Source organism: Cladophialophora immunda (assembly GCF_000835495.1).
Source record: "Cladophialophora immunda strain CBS 83496 unplaced genomic scaffold supercont1.1, whole genome shotgun sequence".
NCBI lineage: Eukaryota > Fungi > Ascomycota > Eurotiomycetes > Chaetothyriales > Herpotrichiellaceae > Cladophialophora > Cladophialophora immunda.
Window position 1 is genome coordinate 6,267,715 of NW_015622541.1, and position 23,674 is coordinate 6,291,388.

General features: G+C 54.4%; 6 protein-coding genes across 8 annotated transcripts; 2 read left to right on the forward strand and 4 right to left on the reverse strand.

The window, feature by feature from the left end:
* Window positions 1-238: 238 nt before the first annotated feature.
* Window positions 239-3,663, reverse strand: PV07_01838 (uncharacterized protein). The gene is made up of 2 exons (XM_016388409.1): window positions 2,361-3,663; window positions 239-2,303 (listed from the first exon to the last, which is right to left on the reverse strand). Exons 1-2 carry the CDS (start codon window positions 3,108-3,110, stop codon window positions 702-704), a joined length of 2,352 nt encoding a protein of 783 aa, XP_016255337.1. The 5' UTR covers window positions 3,111-3,663; the 3' UTR covers window positions 239-701.
* Window positions 3,664-7,189: 3,526 nt separating this feature from the next.
* On the reverse strand, window positions 7,190-9,959 carry PV07_01839 (uncharacterized protein). Its single transcript, XM_016388410.1, has one exon. The coding sequence runs from the start codon at window positions 9,522-9,524 to the stop codon at window positions 8,931-8,933; it is 594 nt and encodes a 197-aa protein (XP_016255338.1). The 5' UTR covers window positions 9,525-9,959; the 3' UTR covers window positions 7,190-8,930.
* Window positions 9,960-10,293: 334 nt separating this feature from the next.
* Window positions 10,294-11,726, reverse strand: PV07_01840. Of its 3 annotated transcripts, none has more exons than XM_016388412.1 (3): window positions 11,448-11,726; window positions 11,185-11,394; window positions 10,294-11,117 (listed from the first exon to the last, which is right to left on the reverse strand). In XM_016388412.1, exons 1-3 carry the CDS (start codon window positions 11,682-11,684, stop codon window positions 10,629-10,631), a joined length of 936 nt encoding a protein of 311 aa, XP_016255340.1. In that variant the 5' UTR covers window positions 11,685-11,726; the 3' UTR covers window positions 10,294-10,628. The 3 variants fall into 3 exon arrangements, with proteins under 3 accessions (XP_016255340.1, XP_016255339.1, XP_016255341.1); XM_016388411.1 differs by having other exon boundaries at window positions 11,185-11,375; window positions 11,429-11,726; XM_016388413.1 differs by having other exon boundaries at window positions 11,185-11,726.
* A 4,298-nt stretch (window positions 11,727-16,024) lies between these two features.
* On the reverse strand, window positions 16,025-17,087 carry PV07_01841 (uncharacterized protein; the record flags this gene model as incomplete). Its single annotated transcript, XM_016388414.1, has 5 exons — window positions 16,025-16,110; window positions 16,181-16,332; window positions 16,470-16,651; window positions 16,714-16,850; window positions 16,904-17,087. The coding sequence occupies 5 exons, from the start codon at window positions 17,085-17,087 to the stop codon at window positions 16,025-16,027; spliced, it is 741 nt and encodes a 246-aa protein (XP_016255342.1).
* Window positions 17,088-18,081: 994 nt separating this feature from the next.
* PV07_01842 (uncharacterized protein) lies at window positions 18,082-20,246 on the forward strand (the record flags this gene model as incomplete). Its single annotated transcript, XM_016388415.1, has 4 exons — window positions 18,082-18,375; window positions 18,427-18,455; window positions 18,517-18,792; window positions 18,892-20,246. The coding sequence occupies 4 exons, from the start codon at window positions 18,082-18,084 to the stop codon at window positions 20,093-20,095; spliced, it is 1,803 nt and encodes a 600-aa protein (XP_016255343.1). The 3' UTR covers window positions 20,096-20,246.
* A 501-nt stretch (window positions 20,247-20,747) lies between these two features.
* PV07_01843 (uncharacterized protein) lies at window positions 20,748-23,660 on the forward strand. Its single transcript, XM_016388416.1, has 2 exons — window positions 20,748-21,533; window positions 21,848-23,660. Exons 1-2 carry the CDS (start codon window positions 20,919-20,921, stop codon window positions 23,516-23,518), a joined length of 2,286 nt encoding a protein of 761 aa, XP_016255344.1. The 5' UTR covers window positions 20,748-20,918; the 3' UTR covers window positions 23,519-23,660.
* Window positions 23,661-23,674: the final 14 nt, after the last annotated feature.

The window sequence follows — 23,674 nt, forward strand, 5'->3', positions numbered from 1 at the left end:
ATGGAGTAATATAATTAATGATCTAAGCCCCCCCCCCCCCCCCTTCTCCCCAGCCCGAAACAAGAGAGACACAGCCCTCCTGCTCCGTACTCGGTACTTGATGCTTGGTACTTGGTACTCGGAGCTCATACTTTCCTCGCCCCATGCTTGCGTGCTTCTCCACGTCTGTCTGGGCTGATGCTATTCTGGGGCCGGGGGTCTTTCCGCTCGCTCTCTTGAGACGTGCTTTACATGCTACGTTCGCTACACGTTCAAGGAGAGACCAAAGTCAAAGCAAACAATTCATGCATCTCGGCGTCTTTGAATTTGCAAGGTTTCTTCTTTTCGGCCTGATTTCAAAACTACCAAGGAAAAACAATGGGAGTTTTCCAATCCTGCACTCGTCTTTCATCCTCGACATGCTATCCGTTTCCAATCAATACCCTCCTAAACTGATAAACCAACCACTTTTTCAAACACAGGGCACCATGATCAGGTCGAAGATGCGATAAAGTTGACATATGAATGTATATGTATATCCCCCACGGCTCGCGCTCTTGCGCGTCACATAGTTCTCCTTTCATGTCCGCAAAACGCCAGTCCCGCTCATTCCATGATGACATAGTAAAAAAAACTCCCTCGGATAGATGACATAGATACAAAGATGGTCAGGGGGTGTTGGTGATTAGAAATTATGTTTTCGCGGACATGGTTCTGTCGTTTCATTGCGTGTACCCTGGAGGCTTACCAGGACCTCCTGGACCGCCTGGACCGCCTGGACCACCCGGTCCCTTGACACCAGGACCTCCGGGACCGCCCGGTCCTCCAGGGCCCTTGCCGCCGGGACCACCTGGACCTCCAGGCCCTCCCGGACCGCCGGGGCCCTTTCCTCCTGGTCCGCCAGGACCACCCTTGCCCGGAGGAGGTCCCTTCATGGCGAGACTGCTTCTCTTCCTCAGCTTTTCACCAAAGAGCCACAGGATGATCGGGACAGGGATGCCGATACCAATGGCGGCCAGTGCCAGCACCGTGTTACCCCAGCCAAAATGTAGGGCTCTGTACATTGCAGGTGCAAATAGAGGGAAACCGAAACCGGCAAGTGATCGCAGAATCGTGACAGCAGCCACAGCCGAGGCAGCAAACCTCGCGTAGGTGTCGACGAGATAGGTGGTGACGCATTGGAAGGCGGCAATGGTTCCAATACCAAAGATGAAGGAGCCGATGTTGGGCACAATCCAATGTGTCTTGGCCTGCGCGGACCATCCGTACACCAGGAGGCCAACGGGTACGAAGAAGGAGAAGGGAATGACAACCGGCATGCGATATTCCGGCTTGCCTTGTCCCCGGGGATCTCTGGCCTTGAGCTTGCGGTAGATCTTGTCGCCCGACTTGCCACAGAGGGGGGCTCCGACGAAGAAACCCAAACCCAGAGAGATGTAGTTCAGGCCAGCAATACCCACGCTTTCGTGGTAAATATTACCGTACAGATCGGGGAACGTGGAAAGCGCAAGGTAGAGGATGCCGTAGGAGAAGGCCATGTACAAAGCCAACACTTGCACGATGGGTTGGCTGAACAACATGCCGAAGGATCGAGCCATTGTCTTGACGATCTTCTTCCATACCGGCTGGTCAACTTCACCCTCACCATCGGCATGCCACCGTTTGTCGCCCGTCTGTTTGCGGATCATCTTGGCCTTCTTGTGCAAGATATAGGGGGTGTAGGTCTCGCTGAGTTTCCAGAAGCCGGCAACGAGAATGAAGCAGTTGACAATCGAAGTGGCGTAGAACATCCACCTCCAGTCGGACTTTTCGGCCACCCAGGCACCCACAATAGGACCAACAGCAGGGCCAAGCAGAGGGCCCATGGCGTAGATACCCATGGCCTTGCCACGTTCTTCGGGTTTGAACAAGTCACCCAGGACACCACCACCAATAGCAAGGGGTGCGGAACCTCCGAGACCGGACAAGAATCGGAAGGCCATCAGTTGCTCCTTGGTTTGAGCGAAGCCACAGGCAGTGTTGAAAGCCAAGAACACCACGTTGGAGGATTGGAGGATGATCACACGGCCGTACAGCTCAGAGAGCGGACCGAGAATCATAGGACCGATCGCATATGCCAAGACGAAGATGGAGAGGACGATCTGGGATTCTATCTGGTTGGTGATGTGGAATTCTCTGGCGATCTGTTGAAGGGCAGGGGCGACCATGGACGACGCTAGGGGTGAGAGGAATGTAAAGGAGGCGGTAAGCATTGTTATGGCCCACTTCTTATTCGAAGGCCAGTTCTTGGGGTTCAGTTGGTCATCGGGCCCATTGAATTTGACCTGGAGTAACAGGTATTAGCAGCCGTTTCGTGTGGACAAAGTAATAGAACTACTTACCAGGAATGGGTCGTCGTTTGGAGGACCACCTGGACCGCCAGGACCGCCAGGGCCACGTGGTCCAGGACCACCGCCCGGTTTCTCCTTGGGCAAGAAAGGAGTGGGAGTGGCAGGACCATTTTGAGCTTCGATGTCGAATTTGGCAGGGTCTTTCCTGTCCATCATGCCGTGGCCATGATCTTCGTCACACGTGCACCATGACTCGTGGGAATGTTTACTGTGTTCTCGGTCCATTGGGGGGGTCATTTGCTGGGAAAGTGGTCTCTTTTCATCTCGGGGGTAGGAGTTGTGTAGCGTGTTCATGGCCAGGGTCTCCTCCGATTGCGTCGGGTATCGAGGAACCGATTGGTCGTAGAGAGAATCATTGTTGTTCAGGTAGCCTTCGGCCAGTAGTCTCTGGTTTGCTACAAAGTCTTGGTCTCGGTTGAGGTAGTGGTCGTCGCTCACTATTCTCGAGTCGCGGGTGCGGAAGGACGGGGCATAGGAAGCCAGGGAATCTCTGTTTTGGGCGGATCGCATCGATCCCTGATCATCATAGCGGCCAAGGTGATAGTCTGGGTGGTCGTCGTAGAGGACAGCGAAGGTAATCTCACTGCTGGCGCGGTCAGAGCCAGGTGAGGGCTCGGCAGGTAGAGAGCGGTGCCTATATGGCTCGGTCGAGTTTAAACGTCGTAGCGAAGGAAATCGTGAGTTCAACGCGGGTTGTGATAGGGGTCGTAGGAGCTGGTTGTTGGTGCCATCTTCCTCCATGTCGTCGGCGAACGCAGCTGTGGCAGGATTTGTACTGTCGTTGGAGGTCGGGAGGAAGGCGACAGTATGTCGAGGAGGTTGCTGCTGTTGTTGCGGGTGTTGGGCTAGAGATGAACCGGGACGCGATTGGGAGTCGTAGCCTCTGGCGACTTCCCAGCTGTCCCACGAATTTGGAGCCGCCAGCGTGAAAGGGGGGGGTCTCGGTATGTAGAACGATGAACGAGTGTGGTTTGTCCAGGAATTATTACAACAAAAACAAACAAATTCGAAACGGTGGACAAAGCGTCGAGGACAGGGAAGGTAAGGGGGGGGAGGAGAGGAGAAGGACGAGGGAGTAAAGTGAGTGAGCTGGCTGAGCGAGTGTAAAAAGCGAGTGGTGAAGTAGTAGGAGGTCGGTAAGAAGGGAGGGAACCACGGACAAGAATAAGATCCGCTGGCCTGTCGGGCGAGATGACGAGGGATGGAGGAATAAAGGGATCTAGGGGAATTTTGAGGTGGAGGGCGCGGGAGGGGGGGAGGAAGAGAGAAAAGCGAGGGTGAGCTGGGTGTTGCGAAACTGAGAAGGAGAGACAAGAAAAGCGGGCTGCGGTGCAGGACGGCCTGGTAAGTAGGTGGTTGAAAGCTGCTACGGGCCTGTGGGCTGTGGGCTAGCTAGGGACACTAGGTGCGAAAAGGGCCCTTTCTAGGCTGGTGCTATACGGCGGCGGGCCTTGGATGACCTGGGTTCCTGGGATAGTCGCGGGTTAGTACCATCCGGGAATAGAGGCCTGGATGGAGACGGCATTGGGAATTGGGGGGAGGGATTTGGGAACCCATCATTTCAAGCACCCAGCCAGAACACCCAGACAGCCTTGGTTTCTCTTTCAGGCCCCAACCCCAGCCTGAAAAAAGAGGCTTTGTCGCTCCAATAATATCAGCTCCTTGCCGCCCTTATCCCACTTGTCAGTCGGCGCTCGGATCATGGACCTTGCGAGACGAGGCCACTCCGATGTTCGAGTAACGCCCGTCGCCACCGTTGGTGGTGACGATGATGATGATGGTGTTGATGATTCTCCGGACGGAGACTGTAAGACTTGGCTTCGCTGGCCGGACGAAGGATGTGGCTGTTGATCTGGCTGAGAAGGGGAGCAGGAATACGGACGGAGACGACCCAAAGCGAAAGAGAGATTGCGAGATTGGAAGCCCATCTGGACTGCGATTGGCTTTCCCCTCTGGCCAAGCTGCAAGTGATGATGATTGTCCATCACACGAGGCAGAAACATCATCATCATCATCATCATCGTTGTCGCTGTTATAGATGGCACGGCATGTGGCCTTCCTACCGTCTATGGAGCAACATGCTAGCCGTGCCGCAATAACATGTACCAGGGTACCTATCTACGGGTATGTTGGTACATGCTAGGTAGCCTAAATTATGCTGAATACCAGGGCACAGGATGTTTTGGGCGGGAGAGTTGCATGGTTTCCCCATCCATGACGGCCACATATCATGCAAGACGAGTACGAGTTCATTGGAGCCGTAACTTTAATGCCTTGTTCGACCCGGACTGTTGTTTTACCGTACGTATACCAAAATACGAGAAGGGCTTGCGGCTAGGTTCCAAGCAGAAAAATGGCACAACTTGACCACCATCGCACGCCATCAGCAATCCCTCCAGCCCGCACAGTGATAAAGGGGGAGGAGGAGCCGCCCAGACGCGCGAAAGTGAACTGAAATCTTACTGCAGAAAAGTCAAGCAAACAGCATTCTCTCCAAGAGAGCGTGAAAAGCAGCTGAATGGGAACAGAAGAGGCGGGGGGGGGGGGGGGGGGGGGCAAGGGAGCCTGAGCCCACGCCCAAGCGACAGCCTTGGTGGAGATTGTTAGGCGCATCGGTTTGTTGGTGGGCACTGGGCACAGGACACAGGACACAGGACACACCGGCCAGGGAGCTCCCAGGGCGCCAAGGGCTCGCAGGGCCACAGGAGCAGCCCAGGGCGCACAGCTCGGGCACCGCTCAGGCCCTCCAGATTTGCGAAGAGAATTGCAGGCCCTGTTGGCCCCCAGCCCGACCATGGTCCACGGGCCCAGTGCAGCAGGTGCCAGTAGTGGGCTGTTGCTAAAATTGAGTCCGTAGCGCATCGTGCTAGTGGATCCCGTGGCCTGCTGGCCTGCGCCGCAATCTTGATCCCTGGGCCTCTTGGCCTCCCCCCCCTGGTCAAATGGCCCTGGATCTGCCCCTGTTTGGGCCTCCTCTCCACGGACTTTGTCGTCCGACACACCGAGCTAGCGGCGCCTTGTTGTGGCTCGCGGCCTGTCGCTTGCCTGTTCCTGGCATGGTGGTGGACTCAGCCAGCCAATCCGCGGGCCCCTTAATCTATTGCCCGAAGAGGCCGAAGTTGTATTGGTCGTCCGCGACATCGAGAAAACGTCATATATTTCAAGACGACTTTCAAAAGACCGCGTCAGTTGGTCCAGGATGAGGAGGAAACCCGTGGACTGTGACTGTTCACCATGCTTGTCTCTACCTCGAGGCAACTGAGTGCTTCTTGTCTCCTCCACCGTGAATCCAGGGGATACGGGGCAGAGAGCACACATGGCTGCGGCTCAACAACAAAGATGGAGGCAAAACGGCTTCAGCAGGACCCAGACTCGCCAACTAATCTCTTCTTTTCGCTTGTAATCTCTCAGCGGCACCTTGGCGCTCCTGTCACTCACCACACACCCACCATTTCCTGCTCCTTTGGGACTGGGAGGCGCTATTGCGGTCGTGTTTGAGGAGCCATTTCCACCTCTTTGGGGTGAAAACAACCCATAGCTGAAGCTTCGAGAACGATGAACCACCACGCCATTTCCCCTTCTCCTCGTTCGGGTTTGCTTGTCCCATATGGCCCATTCTCTCTCTGGCTTGTGCTCGCTAAATATTGGTATAATTGGTCTCGGATCCTACGCACTAAAGTCTCCTTCGACCAGCAAACGGCCTCGTAGTTCAACCCACCTAACGTGCCAGTTGCGAATCCACTAGCCCTACGACTACAGTACCGAGTCCTCGTTCATTGTTATCGCCCGTTATCAGTTTATCGGAGCCATTGCTTTACACGGCAGATGGTGTCGAGTCCTCGACCGATGGAAAATCCTCCTTCTCTCCACTTGGGCCAAACAACCGACCAGGGCTTCGTCAGTCCAATGCAGAGATTCGTCAGCAGATGTTGGTGACTTCGCTTGAAATGGGTTTGGTCTACGAGGTTTATTCTCCATTGGGCTGATCTGTGTCTTTGTGTGCCTCGTGTTCATGCGTCATGTCCTTTCCTACCTGAGGTAGAGCAATATTTGGACAGTCTGTGTTGAAGGCCAGCTGCTCGGCTCGAGGGTTCAGGCTTCGGTCGTATCCGATCTTGAAAACACCGTTACGTCGCCGAAAACTTGCCTCGACCTTCTGAACATAAACCAAAAGTAGCGTATCCCTTCTGCGGGCCGAGTCCTCGTGCACGGGGGCACGAGGCCCACGAATGTCTTGGTGGCTTTCGAGGGTGACACCACCTGGCGAGAGGAAAAAAAAAAACGTGGGAGCCCCTTTAAGCAGCCGGGTGGGCGGAGACATCAACCTCGGTGGATGTTTAAGGCTGGAACAGGAGTGTGAGGCTAACGAAGACCCTTGGGTAGATTTCCTTATATTAGCAGCTCCCCGCAATGCTCTCTGACAACTACTCCCAGATGACGGGCCCGGTGAACTTGACACAGAGATGGAACGACCAGCCGAGCCGTTGTCGGCACGACGGTGTTGGCGCGATCAACCACCACAACGGCGTCTGAAGGCATCGACCGTTGGCAAGGACAAGGTATCACCGTGTGCTTGGTGAAAGGATTGCTGCTTAGAAGCGCAGGTAGCTGAATCAGTCTAGTCCGTTGATTGCCTATAAAAAGACATCGGCCAGGCTCAAAAAGGATGGCGGAGCATGTCGGGATCGGGGAACACACCTTTTAAATAATGATGCGCTCTTGATGTCTTCTGCGCCAATCCTTGGGCTGCTGTCGGAGTCTGGTGAGCCGCATGAACCGTTGATGTGACAGGCTGGCCTGATAGGCGAGCTCCCTCGTTGATGCCTAAGGCCGCTGGAATCCCCGGACGGATGAGCCAGCTCAGCAAGCTAGGACATGCATATAAGCCCTGGCGTGCCACTGGTGATTCATAGGGCTGTACACTCCGTCCTTGAACTGTGCAAACCCCTCAAGAATCTTCAGCTAGCTCACTTCATTTGTCATTGCTTGCAGGGGCGGCAGATCGTGTATGCTTGAATCTGCAAGTCATATGCATTCAACCTCTCACTTTCGAGCTTGGCATTCCGAGGCCTAGCAATGCATGTCCGTTGCCAGATCAGGATTCACATGACCAGCTTTGGCTTCTGCCTTGCTCATGTCTTAGGTATGTAGAGGAGAATGGGGATCGAGACCCTTTGAACTAAACTTGTCCTGAACACTGGTACGCTCTTGACAATGGCACGAGAGGCCTGGGTCGAGATTTACACATGTCCCAATCAGTCGCAATGGACAGGTCTACCAGTGGCCATGGGTGCTGGCAAGCTATCTGGTGCCGTTTTGCCGTTATCAGAGGGGTCACTCAGCTTCGGCAGACCGTGCAGCACTTTGCTGTCTCGGGTAGGTAGGGTACTTCATGTGACCTCGTTTCGATATCCCATCTCGTTCACAGGTATGAGTGTTGTCAAGGCAGGTTAGGGGCGCTGCAAGTTCGCATTGGGGATCAACAATGTGCTGCATCTGCATGTGAAGAGTTCCGGTGGATTCTTTGTAAACCATTATTCCCCCCAGCCTTCCATCAAAGTTTGAGTTTAATGCGGATTTTGAAAACCTCGATGCAGGGGAGTAAAACAATCGAAATCGATAATAGCTTTGAAGGAATGCAGACAATGCGCTGTTGTCAAAGCTCTGCATTGTTCCAGATTCCTCAAACTTGAGTATCCATAGTGGCTGAACTCCACAGTCCATGAAGGAAGCAGTTCGACGACCACATGGCAATTCGCTAATCTCTCAGGCTTGGAAGTATTCGAAGTGGCTTTGGCAGGCGCAGGATCACATTCCAAGCTGTTCTCCCAGGGCTGGATGCTTTGAGAAGCCATATCGACAGTGTTGGAGGGGATTGCCGGTAAGGTCTTCCCACGGTTCCGCCGACAACCCCCCGCAATCCACCAGCATGTCTTATCGAAGCTCCCAGCCACCTGATATTTGAGTCTCCGCTCAGACACAGAAGCTTCGTCATGCTTGAGTTTTCCAGCCATTTGTTTTCTCAGTTTGCAACAAGCGCAAAGCCTAGCATCAGAGAGTCTGCATTAGGCTCCTGCTATTGAAGCAAAAAGCTGTCTGCTCGCATGACCTCGATTTGAGACAAGGAGTTCCCGAATACCCCGTAAGCGCTCCGCATTGTGACATGGATCAACTCCATTTCGAGCTCTCTTTGCGTCTCGCAAGCTCATGCCAGCCATGGGCCGCTAAAGAGGCAAGAAATCTGTCCACTTCTCGGCAACATGGGTGGGCTTGAAGGAGTTTCTTCTGCAGTGTTCCTCCTGCAAGCCCCAGATGTACTCGTCATCTGCTTGCTGTCGATGCGCGGCGACGCCAGCGTGAGATCAACCTTGCCCATGTCAATGATTCCCATTTTGTCACCGACAGACATGTGGAAGAACCCCACAGATGGTTCATGAACCTGGCAGCCCATCCAGAATAGCGGAGGAAGTCATCCTGCACGCACCATTGCGATTCACCGTCGAGATGAGAAAGGCCGGCGTGCGTACCACCAGCATGACTCCCTGTGGGCGTAGGGCGGCCTTAGTGTGGCCGTAGAATATTCCCGTGTCCATCTGTATCCCTGTTTGCTCTCCAAACGCCCTCTTCGACTTCCCCAGTGTCCGCGAACCACTCCCTCTTCCAGATCTCTGCTCGAGCCTTGACTCTCTCCAGGATCTCTTCGGCGCCTTTCCAGCCACTTGCACGATGCCCGCTGCTCACGCTAACGGCAATGCTCTCCTCTTCTACCTTGACTTCGCCCAGTCGGTGGACGATTACCACCTTCTCTAGCCCATGCTTCTTCTGCACGTCCTCAGCAATAGCGTGGAGAGACTTGAGGGCGAGCGAAGGGTAGGCAGAATATGAAAGCCGGGAGACAGGGCGATGGTCGAAGTTGTTGCGGGTGGTGCCTAGAAACAGAACGTTGGCGCCGGCTGTGGGGGAGCGGGTGAATCGCAAGTACGCTGGGATATCGAGAGGGCCGTAGACAAGGGAGATGTAGATGGTTTCAGAGGACAGGGTTTGAGGAAAGTTGGAAGGGTCGAGGACAGAGGTTGTTGCAGTCATGGGAGGTGATGTTGCCTTCGAGGACGCATCAGCCCCGTTGGTCAGGAGCGCTGAGGTGTCTGTGGGCATGGCTCTCGTCCGTGATCGAAAGAGGTCGTGGTAAAAGCGGACAGCAACTGCTCTCTCGCAACAGGCATCAATCTTCAATGATAGCTGGTCTTCACAGAGCCACTGTCGTCGAAATCATGGCGACGTGTTGTGTTGACTTTTCAAACATCCAGAGTCACATACGGCGAAAGGTTCTGGCTGATAACCGGCACGATAGGAGCGGCGTCTGGATTGGCGTTGAAGTTGTTCCTGAATGCGCTGATACGTCATACTTGGTCAAATGTTTCCATCGTCTCCCTCACCACATTCGAATCACCACATAGTCTTTCTTGAGCGCACTCCCTTATACATTTCGCACGTCTGTGCCGAGTGCTCAGTATATAACCAGAATCAGCAGAATGATATGCACACAAGGACAGTTCCATCAACGCCTCCCTGCCTCTCCCGTTCCGTTTCTTGCCAGCGAATGGCTGACGTTAGACCGCCCAACCACGCTCGCCCGTCAATGTGAGGCGACTGGGCGACGTCTTTTCATTCGCTACCGAAGAATGCAACATCGCCTCCCGCCAAAACTCTCCGCACACAAGGGCCAGAAAAATCCAATGCCAAAAATCCCGAATCTTGCAAAAAACAACGGCATCAGCCCTCTTCAATGGAGCCACGTCTATGTCTCACCGCCTGCCATTTAGTCCCTTCCTTTCCACTCATACGGATGAAATTGAGGTGTTTGTGTGTCTAAAACCCCGCCTGCATATGGATTGACCTGATTAAGAAATCATACTTGCCTAATGAAGAACTTCATGAACCAGGAACAAGAATGAAGTGGCTGGTAAGCCATGGGATTGGACGCTGGGTATATGCAAGATGAGAGACGGCGTGATCTTGACTCTGTGCCCCCGTCAGGGTCAGGTAGTGTACACGGGACCAACATACAGTTCACCTGTAGAATCTTGCTCAATTGATTTTGTTCGATTGCTCTTTCATTGTTGTGATACATCTCTTTTCTTCCCCTCGTGAGTATTGAGGTACAGTATTTCAGAAGTGGAGTTTTGTTTACACCATTACCTTCTCCCGTCGCCATGCTGTACATAAAGCAACATTTGAATGCAGCCAACTCTCTCTTCATTACTTGCCACTAGGCTCCACCTCTTTTTTGTGAAGGTATGGTAGCGGCGTCGTATCAATCGGCTTCCTCTCCCTCTTCCAATCCTTGATGTGCTGGAGTACAATGGCCGCCGCACTCTCTGGCGTATCTTGCCTCCCAATACATTCGACAAAGTCACCTTCAGGATCCATCACGTAAAAGTATATGCTGTGGTCCACCAAGTAATCTTCTTCGCCTGGCGTCAACTCGGGGGGCGTCGAGAAGTATACCCGATACTGTTTGCACACGTCTTTTGTCTGTTGCCAAGTGCCAACCAATCCAAGGATGGCGGGATGGAATTCGGCCAAGTATGCTTTGAGGACATCGGGAGTATCGCGGTTGGGATCGCAGGAGATGAAAACCGGCCGTACCGTGTTGGGGGCTCTCTCTTGGATGATGTCGAGGGCCTCGCCCATCTTGTCGAGCTCGTCGGGGCAGATGTCAGGACAATGGCTGAAGCCGAAATAGATCTACCAGCAAAGCGTAGGCGTCAGTTTGTGGGGGGAACAGCTCCTCTCAACCTAGGGCCGGACATACGAGTGAATATTTGCCCAACAAATCCTGGTCCGTGAAATCATTGCCGTCGACATCCTTCAATGCGAACGGCCCGCCAACCTTCGGTTTCCCGTACCCTTTGCTCATCTCCACGACCCTCTTGCGCTCCAACCGCTTCTTCTCAAATTGGAAATAAAATATCATGCCTGCGCCGACGCCGACGAAGAGCGCCGCTGATCTGAATGAGAATGGCTGCGCATGCAAAACGTCAGAGGAAGGCACGTACCCCGGATAAAGATACGTACGCCTGTGCGATGGTACAGTCTGTCTCCCGCTCTGAGTCTCGGGCTGGATGACGAGAACGGCCGCGTCTGTAGACATTGGGATGACAGGGCATGTCGTCGTGGCTGCGGCGACGGAGCGCAAGATGGTTTGGTTCGGGGTTGCGTCGTCCGCCAGTGAATCGATCTGCAGCTACTGGATGCCGGCGAAGCAACCAGCCGCTGCACGGCTCGTTGGAAGGGAGGCATACGTCCAGGCATTTGATTTACAGCTTGATAGCAAGATGCACGGACTGTATTGTTGATGGGTGGAATGACTGAGCAACTTTCCGTAGCGGCATGAGGCTCAGCGCGGAACCCGAAACGGTGGACTGAGAGAGTCGGAAGCGTACTCCGCAGACGCAGCCTTCTCCCTTTATTGAGCACGGCAGCTTTCGAGCTCTTCCATTTCGAATGACTGCTACAAGCTCAGGGCGACAGAGTGATATAGTCGTGATATATTACAAACCCGAGCATCAGTTCAAGCTTCAAAGTCAACATCGGGCGTGTCGCCATGAGATAAGTCCAGGACAAAACGACCTTTCTTCTCACTTTCTCCCGCTTCCTACCTCTGCATCCCACTCGGGCCCAATCACCTTCAATCGCACGAGAATCCGGCTTTATTCTCAGGTCTTGACACTGGGGGGCAGTTATTCTCCCTCACTGCCTGGACTAGTTCGACGCTCAATCTCAGCCTGTCACTTCAGAGCAATCGCTTGAGAGTTCCTTGCAAGGGTTGATCTGGCATTCTTTCATCCCACTTCGTTCTGCTCCTGTTGCTGATTGTTTAGTGATTGTACTCATTCCTGCAACATTATTTTGTGCCTGGGAGCAAGAGGCTATGATGTTAGAGCCACTTCTGGGGCTCACAATCCTGTCCCAAGACGTTGGCGCTTTTCTTTCCTCTACCATGAGGGAGCAAGGTCCGAATTTTAACGTCAATCATGGTCGCATTTCAGATCGAAAGGATCTAGCTTACTCCTCAATCTTATTCGGTTCACAGACACAACGAATGATGGATGCAGACTCATTAGACCCATATCCTAGCATACACGGACTTCCCTCCACGAGCAATTTCATCACGATCCGCCCTCAGTACCAGCATGCCATGAGTCTAGCTCTGTACGGTTGGTTTTCCTTCTCGGACCACGACATCTGGCACGAGGGGATGCTTGTTTTCATCTTGTCCCGCCACAGGTGGCGGCACATACTCCTTTCTCCCGGCCTTGTGGACACGACCATTGATCATAATGACGTTCAACTTGCTGTGATCCTGGAGGATGTCAATGTTGTCAATCGGGTTGCCGTCAACGAGGATGCAGTCTGCATAATTGCCTTCCTTGATCTGACCCATCTCATCGGCTCGCAGCATGACTTTGGCGACGCCGTATGTGGCAGCGATAATGGACTCGTGGGCCGTGAAGCCCATCAAGTTCTTGAAGTGGGCCAAATCACGAGCATAGGTTCCATGAGGAGTCCATGCGAATCCATAGTCACTAATGAGTAACAGCTTAGCCGTCGTCCGAATGGATGATAGATTGAAGCAATCACAGGAGCATACTTACCCGCCAGGAAGAACTACAATGCCTCTCCGATGCATCTCACGAAGACCTCGCAGAGCGATCTCAAGTTCCTGATGGTTGACTCCGAGTCAGCATACTTGACTCATGGCTGCCAGCAATCTGGGGAAAACGATCTCTCTGCTATCGCGGACTTGCCTTTTTATACCCAACTTGCTCTGCCTTCTCGTGGGAATAACCGAAAGCTGCAGCGTCGTTCAAGGTTGCAACGAGCCAGTTGATAGCTGGAGCCACCACATGCTTGGTCCTCGCAGCTTCCAACATGTCCATGCCTTCCTCATCGATATACGACCCATGATAAATGACGTCCACTCCATGCTAGAACGCTGTTGTGAGCCAACGTCTCGACCGTCTCGAATGGGGGCAGGATGGGAAAGTGTAACTTACTTTGACGCACATCTTCACAGAATCTCTGGCTCTTGCGTGTGCACAGATGGATTTACCTGCCTTGTGTGCTTCATCCACGCAGACAGCCGTCTCTTCGTCTGTGAAATAGCAGTCTTGAGCTGATCGAACCTCACAGATCTATATTTCAGGTCAGCGACAGCGAGCACAGAGTGGCTCGAACCTTGGGAACTTACCTCTTCTCCAGACATAACTAATTTGATGTTGTCAACCCCGATGCCAACGTGATGCCGAATGACTTCTCTCATCTCCTCAGGGGTGTCTGCAAATGCAGTGATTGCTGCTTCCAAGTCACCATCCCGCTTGGCCATTTCCTTTCCGTTGGCGAGGGACCGTGGTCCTGGAATGTCACCTGCATAGATAGCGTCCCGAATAGCGACGTCGAGACGCTCCTTGGCAGATGCAGCACCATAGCACCTAGTCAAAAGAAGGTCAGTGATTCCCTCGACATTTGCAGAAAGATATAGGTCAGAAGTCTCACATGGTGTAGCCGGAATCCAGGTAGCATTTCGCACTTCGGGCGGTCAAAAGCGTGTGCTCTTCAACATTCAAACCGCCCAGGGAAGCGAGATCGCCACCGTTCCAGGAGAAGTGGGTGTGCGAGTCACCCAGACCCGGCATCAAGGTCCTTCCCTTTCCCTGAAACACTCGAGTATCGGGATCTTGCAGCAACTGATCCTTGTTGGCGACATTGCCGACTGCCTTGATCCGTTCCCCTGGTGTGGGAAGTCAGCGACACGAACACAGGGCGGAATAGAACAAGGCCAGGCCCCATTCCATTGGAGTCTCTCGCCAGCGACGGATCTCCTTTCTCACCTTGTATAAACACGTCGCCACGGTAGGGTGGCTTCCCTGTGCATTCCAAGATGTTGACGTCCAGGAAAAGGACCTTGGAGTTCGGGTCTGTGCCCAGGATCTCGTACTTGGGAGGCTTGACACTCTCGTTGAATTTGATGGCATCGATATACGCGACATTGCGCGGGGGACCTTCGTAAGGCTCGGGTTGGTAGGCCGGGGACGTCCACGGAACGTCTTCCTCGATCCTTGCAGGAGCCATATCGGCAGTTTAAAGGCGGTGATTGAACAGGTATTTGAAGAAGTTACCTGGCGTCCAGTCTCTTTACGGTGAGCTCACAGATGAATCTCCCAGGGGGCCTTTTGAGATGTTGGCATTGATCGAGAAATAGTCGGACGAAAGGGGAGAGGAACCTATCTGGCCACCTCGCACCTGCATGGTGGCATCTCGCCGGGTCTTAGTATTCGCAGGTATCGAGGGTCTTTTGCGCCAACGGGAAACGCAGACTTGACTCCCGTCTCAACAGGTAATGCCGCGACGGTTGTCAGACTCACAACCCGTACGTGCCGGATCCTTCTTCATGCACCCCGCAAGTTAGTCCCCGCGTTATCCAGCCATAGGCATCCACGTAAAGTGAACAGCTCAGTGTTGCAGAAAGAGGGGTTACAATCCCGCAGGCGTGATTCGACATGCTCAGCCGGGGGCCCTTGCTCGTACAAGGTCCCTATCGCACCATCCTACCACAAAGGATCATCCGTGGCGACGAGGATGACTCGGGAATGGACGGGGATTGACGGCCTCTCTCCGAGACGGGGGTACTTGAAGGTACCTAGGAACTCGATCTCACGCCCGTCGCTCAATAGGGAACGAACGCATTGGCACATGCTACCGTGAGGGGTAAAACGGTCGCAATCCGATATCGAGTATCTTGTTCCGTTGTTTGGTGTCTTTTTCAGACGAGCAGCCATGGTGTGGATACAAGCGTCGCGAAGGGGTCGATTTGGACCGACGAGCCCTCTCAAGCAAGACGCCGGCGAGGCTGCCCATGTGGAAGACGTGGCCCTGAAGGCCGAGAACGATAGAACAACCCCGGCCTCGACGAGCACGGAATCCGACAGACAATTCCCCTTCGCCCCGGAGTCACTATCGGACGACGCACTCCCTTTCATCCCCAAGGAACTGGTGCTCGAACGCGGCCAACGCGTGAAATCACAAGATCAAAGGGCCGCGGACGACGGAAAGCCGGCGGGGATGCGCGACGACCACGAACACTGGATCGTCATTGACAACGTCGTCTTCGACTGCAGCGACTTCATCTCCGAGCATCCCGGCGGCCAGCAGGTCATCCTCAGCTTCGTGGGCGAGGACTGTTCGTGGCAGTTTTGGCGGTTGCACGGCAAGAACATCATGGAGCAATATGGCCGCGCCCTCCGGATCGGGAGGACCGAGGGCATCAAGAACCGATTTGTCGAACCCGTCAGATACGTCGGCTTGTCGAAACTCGGGGACGACGGGTGGTAACAAGAGGAGTTTGGGGCGACGCGAAGAATGATTCAATATATCCAGGGAATAGAGAGCGAGACTGGGCCCATTTACATGTACATACGTATATATTTTCTGTTTGGTGTCCAGGGTACCTCTAAACTCCTAATATCTTTCTGCACAAAGCCTAGGATCTGTTTCTTCGGAGCGCTGTTCTTGCAAGCATATCATCCGGTACGGTAGTTAGACCTACCCTCCCTCCCTCCGTTCCCACGAGCAACATTTCCAGGCCTCCCGTCTCATTTCTTCTCCTTGTACATGGGGAAAGTCGGGATGTTGAAAGGTGTAACCCCTCCAGCGTAGAGGCCGGCAACCCCAGCCCAGTCTGCGTCGGAGGAGGACCAGTCAGCACAAACCGCATATATGGCAGGATCAAATGGTGTCAAGAAACTCACAGGTCATGAATGCCACAACAAAGCCGACCGAGTTCCCGGCGATGAGCAGCGAGGAGCGGTTGAACATGTAGCCGCAGGCCAGCAGCAGCAGGTCGAGGTCCAGGAAGGCGAGGTCGAGAAACAGAACCCATGACGCACGGCAAGCGGCACCGCTGGATTGGATGACAGTGAAGGTCAGCATGCGCGAAAAGAACGGGTGTTACAAGGGGGGTCCAAAGAGGCCGATTTAAGGGGGTTCTTTTCGATACGGGGACGTGCTTTTCCCAATGTGTGTGAGAGAGAGACTTACGTGTATATCACGGTGAGGATGAACCACGCCCACAGAAACATCGCGACCGCCTGGTTGAACTCCGGGCTGACCTGGCCTGTTGTCTTGTCCGTGTACGCGGCAATGATGCCGCTGCCGGGGAGATAGATCATCGCGTAGGACAAGTTGAAGGCGCCATAGGATGAGAAGACGGTCGCTCCGAACTAATAAGCCAACCCCGTTAGCTGCCAACGCAAAAGACATACCGCCGTGGTAGATTCCTTACCGTGTTCCCTGAGATGAACTCCATTATGCCCGATATATACTGGCATACCCCCCCGAAGAAGATGATCATGCCGACCAGGACATTGGGAGTGTAGATGTTTCGAACATGGACGCCGTAGGCAGATATCAGGAATATCCCTGCACCATCCAAGTCAGCGACAGTGACACCTCATATGGTCCGGGCAGCATACCCGTAGCGAAAGAGAGCAGTCCCAAGGGCGCCGGGTTGGCAAACGACCGGTGCACCACGGGGAGAGATGGTTGAGTGCGGTCGTCTTCATGGCCGCCCTTGGTGCGCACTCGCTCTATGCGCGACTCCTCGTCGTGAGCGGCAACAGACTTTTCGAGCTGGTCTGCCGAGTCGTATGAAGCCATGATGCTGGTAGAGCTGCGCAGTTCAATGAAGACAGCTTCTAGGGAAAGAGGCGAGACGTCCAGGTGACTCGAAATGTCCTTGTTCAAATTTTCGCCCAAAGGAGAACGATGCTCTCTCAAGAGGTTTCGCTGCTGGGGACTTTAATGAGAGTGTCCCGACCTTCTTCATCCTCCTTGTAGGGCATTCGCGACATGACGGTGAGGCGGCATCGCTCCGAGCGTCGATGGTCCCGGCATCATACCGGGCGTTTGATCGGCAGTGTCAATTCGACCAAGACTCCCGCTATGGAACAGAAACAAGAGCGGCAGCGAGGTAGTGGTGCTTGGTGTCGACGGAACAATTGATCGTGGAGATCATCCCCAGAGCCTGGCCAAATCGCGGGGTGGAAAACAGGGCCATGGCTCGCTTGTAAGCCACTCTCTGCCTGGGAACCACGGCACCAACGGTGACAGACTTCCTTGGCTCCCCATGGGCGAAACTATGACGGGACCTTCCTAATATCGTTGGGCAGAGTGAAGAGCATAGTGTGGGTGGTTGAGGGAGGAGGAGGGAGAAGAGGGGCGGAGAAAGACGGTCGAAGGCGGCGGCGTGTTGCTCCATGATGTGCGTTGATGCCATTGATGCCCATTCTATCATCCCTCCATCCAACGGATGATCCAATGATCCAATGATCCAAGAATACCCGTTGATGTCCCTTCTGGTGCCTCTGCTCTTCGTGGCTCGTCGGCCTCTCACGCGTCGCCGGCAATCACCCCGGCGTGCATGTCCGGTGGGAACTGGCGAAACTTCTTTCCCATTCACTTCGACATCGCATCGAGGCGGATCTCCTGCTGCCCCGTGTCATAGGTGTGGCCGCAAAGCACGGGATCTGACTCCAAACGACGATGGAAATTGTCCTCCTGCTTCCAATTCTTCTATAACCCCCCCGGGCAGAGGAAAAGACACCTCTTTGCAGACAGATAAGTGAAGTTTTCTTATCCCGGGATTGAAAACATGTCGACCTCAGCGACGGGCAGCGGGGCGTCTGCCGGCAAGAGCTTGACCAACTATGCCTCATATCTACCAGAGGGAAGCAAGCAACCGCGCATTGGGCACCTTGATCTGGCGTCCAACACCATCACGCCCTTGTCCTACACCTCTGGCACGCCGGTAAGGAGTCTGTACGAAGTGATTGAAGCGGGCGAGAATGCCATTGTCCAAGCCGGAGAACCGTTCCCACGAAGCAAGGCGAGATTGTTACCCCCGATCTACGGCCGGGATATTCTTGCTGTCGGGAAGAACTATGCGGTAGGGGACTCAGCCGCGGCATGTTTGTTGCTCATCGCTGATGTTCTGCAGGCTCACGCCAAAGAATTCAATGCTTCAGGGTACGGTCCGTCGTGAACGGCGGGATATTGGACGAACGTGCTGACCTGTTGGGTTCTACAGCTATGACAGCTCTGACAAGGTCGACATGCCCACCCACCCGGTCATCTTCACCAAGCGGTGGACTTCTGCTATTGCGGATGGGGACGAGATCTATCCTCATCCAGGATTCACCGAGTCGGTCGACTATGAAGGAGAGATCGGCGTCATTGTAGGCAAGCCTGGGTTCAAGATTGACGCCAAAGATGCCCTCGACCATGTCTGGGGCTTTACCATCATCAACGATGTGACTGCACGCGAACGGCAGCGGGACCACAAGCAGTTCTACATTGGCAAATCGTGAGTCGCCCATCCCATTGCAACGACATTGCCTTTTTCTGAAGGACTCGTCGCCACGCTATTCGAATCCTCGTGATGTCAACTAACGCTAATTTTCAGGCCTGATACATTCGCGCCAATGGGCCCGATAGCCGTCCCAAAGGAGCATCTTCCAAAGGTGCTCACCGTTGAGACCGTTGTGAATGGAGAAAAGCGACAAGAAGGTACAACTGACGACTTGATCTTCAGCATACCGACTTTAATCGAGACTTTATCTGCGGCCCAGACATTGCAACCTGGAGATGTGCTGGCCACCGGAACTCCCGCCGGCGTTGGCTTTGGGTTTGATCCCAAGGTTTGGCTGCATCCTGGCGATGAGGTCAAGATCTCCGTGACCGGCCTCGGAACATTGACGAACAAGATTGCAAGTCCCGAGTCGCGAGCTACCATCCTCAACCATATTGTCTCGTCCGCGGTGCCCGTCACAAATGACAAGGCGGTCGAAGGCCGTGGACTTACCTCTGTTGGCTCGAAGCAGCTGTTCTACCAGCAGAAAGGCGGTGACGGCACCGGGCGGCCAATCTATTTCATCCATGGTCTGGGCGGCACTTCAGACTATTTCGGACCCGTGATGACAAGGCTGGGGAACGCTTGGACATATCATCTGGCTGATCTCGAGGGCCATGGACTATCGCCCTCATCCGCGACGAGCAAGCTGAGCATCGCTTCTTTTGCTTCTGACGCATATCAACTTTGCTCTCAGGCTGGAATCAATGCCGAGTCAGGACTGACCGTGGTTGCACATTCGATGGGCTGTCTGGTAGCGATGAAACTGGCGCTGGATCACCCGGAGCTGGTCAAGACACTCGTATTACAAGGGCCTGGGCCTTCACCGCTCCCAGAAGCCGCCAGCAAAGCCACATATGCCAGGGCCGCCCTTGTTCGTGAAAAGGGCATGCTTGGAGTAGTGGATGCTGTGGTCGGCGCAGGGACCTCTGATTACAGCAAGGCACATAATCCTCTGGCAATTGCCGCCGCTCGAATTTCGCTACTGGGACAAGACCCCGAAGGATATGCAAAGGCATGCATAGCCCTTGCCGACTCGCACGCGGACACCTTGGACATCTCGGCCCTCAAAGCAAGAGTGCTGATCATCACAGGAGACGAAGACAAGGTCTCGCCACCGGAGATGTGCAGGAAGATGAAGGAAAAGATCCCCAACTGTGAGGATGTCGTTGTGTTGCCGCAGGTCGCGCATTGGCACCTGTTTGAAGCTACCGAGAGTGTCTGCTCGGCTGTCACCGACTTCCTGGGTAAGCAGTAACCACAGCCGCCCCCTTTTCGGATCGATTGCGCCAGGGGTGTCGAAGCTAGAAGGTGGTAAGGTGGCTGGTGGAAGTTGCAACACGCCCACAGACACATAATTACATCCCTGCGACCGTCTTTCGGGCGAGTGCGAGTGGCTTAGATGAAATAGACCTAGATAGATCGAGTCCTTTTCCATTGAGATTGTCGGGCCATGCTGCAGACCCTTGCTAGAGGTTCTTTGTGCTCAACGGTGGTGACAGCAATCTTCAAGAGAAGGTAGCCATAAGCACGGCTGTGGCTGAATCTAGTTGTTGGGACGCCCGTAGTAACTTCCGTAAACGACCCGGGGCTTTGCGGGGGAGCGGCAGATGTGGTGTAGTTAGGGGCCCCTAGAGCCTGCTAGGCGGTCAGGGATGCCTGGGTGCAGCGGGGTTGATCCCGAATAATTCCTCAAGGTGCCCTGGAGGCTGCCACCCGAGGGACTCAGCAACCCCATTTACGCCTAGTGATGGTCACTAGGCCTGGTGCAGCCCCCATGTTGCACCTAAACGGCCGGTGCCCGGCCCCGGATTTCATTTCTCGATGCTTAACTTTGACCAAGCATCCACCCAGCACCTCATCCTGCCTCATCTTCCTTCCATCTTCAACTTCGTCTCTCCGCTCATCCCGCCTCTCAACGTCTTCTCTTTCACATCTCCTTCTCATCACAATCACGCCCTGCTGCATCTGCCGTTCGCAATTCCATTCCGCGCCGGCATTGTGGCCCCCTTTGGCCATCAAACAGGTATCGCAGTCTTGTCCCTGCACCTAAAGCGCGCCGAGACCTCTCCCCGTGTCACATGGCGCCTCAAGTCGACAAACGGCAACCTCGGGTGCCTCTGAGCTGCGAAAACTGTCGAAAACGAAAGATCAAATGTTCGGGCGAAAGGCCCTTTTGCGACACCTGCGCCCGTCGTGGCTTCAGCCATACCTGCTTCTACCTGCGCCAAAACGTGCAGGCGCCCGCGGGGTCCAGCTCCGACGAGGTGCTCCAAAGGGTGAGACGAGTCGAAACTCTCCTTGAGCGACAAGTCTACCTCCTTGAGCAGCGACTTGAGCCCTCGCCAAAGTCTCAGTCGTCCAATCCAGATAATCTGTCCCAGCATCAACCGTCGTCGGCCAATTCGTCGCCCTGGACGGAGGTCGAGCAGAATCCTCCGGAAACTGCACCTTCAACTATTGTCGGTACGGTCGTGGTATCCCAAGAAGGTCATGAACGATTCATCCCAGGACTCGCCTCTTCCGATGCAGACGCCGTCAATGAGCTGATCCAATCTATTTCCGCCCCTCCCATGTCTACGAGCTTCCCGTTCTCAGCCGAGGCTACCACTACACGAAGAGCGCTTTTGGACGCCCTGCCTCCAGGGCGACAGTGCGACGAATTGAAGAGGCTATTCTTCGATGTTTTCTCCCCGGTAAGTCTCCGTCCCTCACGCTTCTCAGCATCTCTTTAGTCGTCCCTTCCAGCCCCCAAGGGCGGGTCTGTCAAGATCTGAGGAGGAATCCTCTCCTACTTCCCGGATGTGCACCTTGCAAGTTGCTGTTGGCAATAGAGAGCGAAGAGTGTTCTTACCCTTATCCCCAAGTTGGTAGGTACGGACAGATGTGGTCCCATTTCAATTGTACGAGAGGAGAAGAAACCTCGCCTTTCAATCTCCCCTGATTGCTCCTTCGCGCCGTCAACACACCAGAACCGCCCTTTCGAACGAAGCTGACTCAGTTTGCACAGCTTTTTCACATACTACATGACCCAACATTCCATGCCGAGTATGCCGATTTTCGCCAGAAAAGAGGAGAGGTGTCCCTCTCGTTTCTCGCGCTGTTGTTCGTGATTCTTTCCATTTCTGTTACCGCGCTAGACTCGGATCATCCACTCCTGACGGATCTCGGGGTGGAAACGACTGCTTCAGCAAATATTAAAAGCCTGGCGACAAAATATCGAACAGCCGCAATGGGATGCCTTTCGGCAGACCAGTTCCTATGGCGCCACAACCTGCACACTGTCCAAGCCTTGGTCCTTCTGATATACGCACTTTCACATGCACATGGTCCTGCATGGGCTTTGTTGGGGACCACCTTCAACATCTGCATATCGATCGGTTGCCATATTGACCCGTCTCAACTAAGTTTGGATCCAGTGAGAGGTGAACAGAGACGCCGCTGTTGGGCCGGCCTCATGTTATTGTATACTATTCAAAGCACTTGTTTGGGAAACCTTGCTCCAATGACGGTCACGGCTACAGTCAGACTTCCTGCCGATGTGGATGATGAGCGCATCTCCATGCACGAGACCCCGGCCTTCCATGCGGACGACTCTCGCCCAAGGCCTCTTAGCAAAATGTCCTACATCTTGTTCAAGTTCAAGCTGTATCGATTGGCATCTGATATCGCAAATTTCGCCAGGGAACATGGGAGCTTGAATGGCCTAATCGAGCTCGATGGACAGATCTCCCAGGAGGAGCACGATCACGACGTACGATTCACAGACCTCCAGCGGCTTCCCGTTTACCACCTGGCTCATCTATACATCATCAAAAACTATACAAGTCACCTGCGGCTCATTCTTCATCGGCGGTATCTTCCACCGCATTCTGCAGCTCCGGACAGCACATTGTACGAGTTTCCTGAACAGGTGCTCCAGAGCCGGCAGTATTGTAAGATGTCGGCAATGAAGATTCTCAGCAACCACGAGGACCTCTGTTGCGAGGAGCGGCTGAAGCCTTATCGCTGGTTCGTGTATGGGCTAGGCGGCTACCAGACGTTTTTGGCTGCGTCGACACTTGTGGTCCTCCTTGGTTCGGAGGACGAATCGGTCGCCTCGGACCGCGCGGATGTAATCTACGCTCTATTAAAATGTCAGGCACGATTCGAGCAGCTGTCTGCACGAAGCGACATCTCCGCCAAAGCTGCACGGATCCTGCGCCGCACGCTTGGGTCACCTGTGAGCAGCAACGGTGGCGGCGTCGGAGGCACCGCTCCTCCTCCGCCTCAAGAACCCCCTGGGCTATACCGCCAATCCTCGAGCACAAGTGACGAGTCCAAGATGTGCAGCACGAGCCAAAGACATCAAATGGCCGCTACTTCTCCAGGCAGCCATGGCCAGCCTCCATCGATGCCGCCCGGCCGCAGGTACGGCCAAGCCGGGTTCGCTGGTGCCTTGCCTAACGCCAACGAGGTCGCGGAACCGCCGCCGCCGCAGCACCCTCAGCACCCGCAGCCTCCTCCCCATTCCTTCTTCCCCTGCCCGCAGCCCCTCTACGAGCTGATGAGCCTCCCGGCGGAGCAATGGCTGGGGGGCCCCTCGGCGCTGGCCTGGGACTGGAATGGGTGGGTCGACGTGCCGGAGCCCCAGATCACCGGGCCCGACATGTTCATGGACGCTTCTGGCGTGGTGATGTGATGTGATACCATGCTATACCATGTGATGCAATGTGATGACCACGATACGACGACGACGACGGGAAGTGCGCCGCCCATCAAATCCGAGGGTGCGAATAGACATTTGATATATATCATCTTCCCGCTGGCCTGTTTCTTGTAGCATTAGTTCTGAATT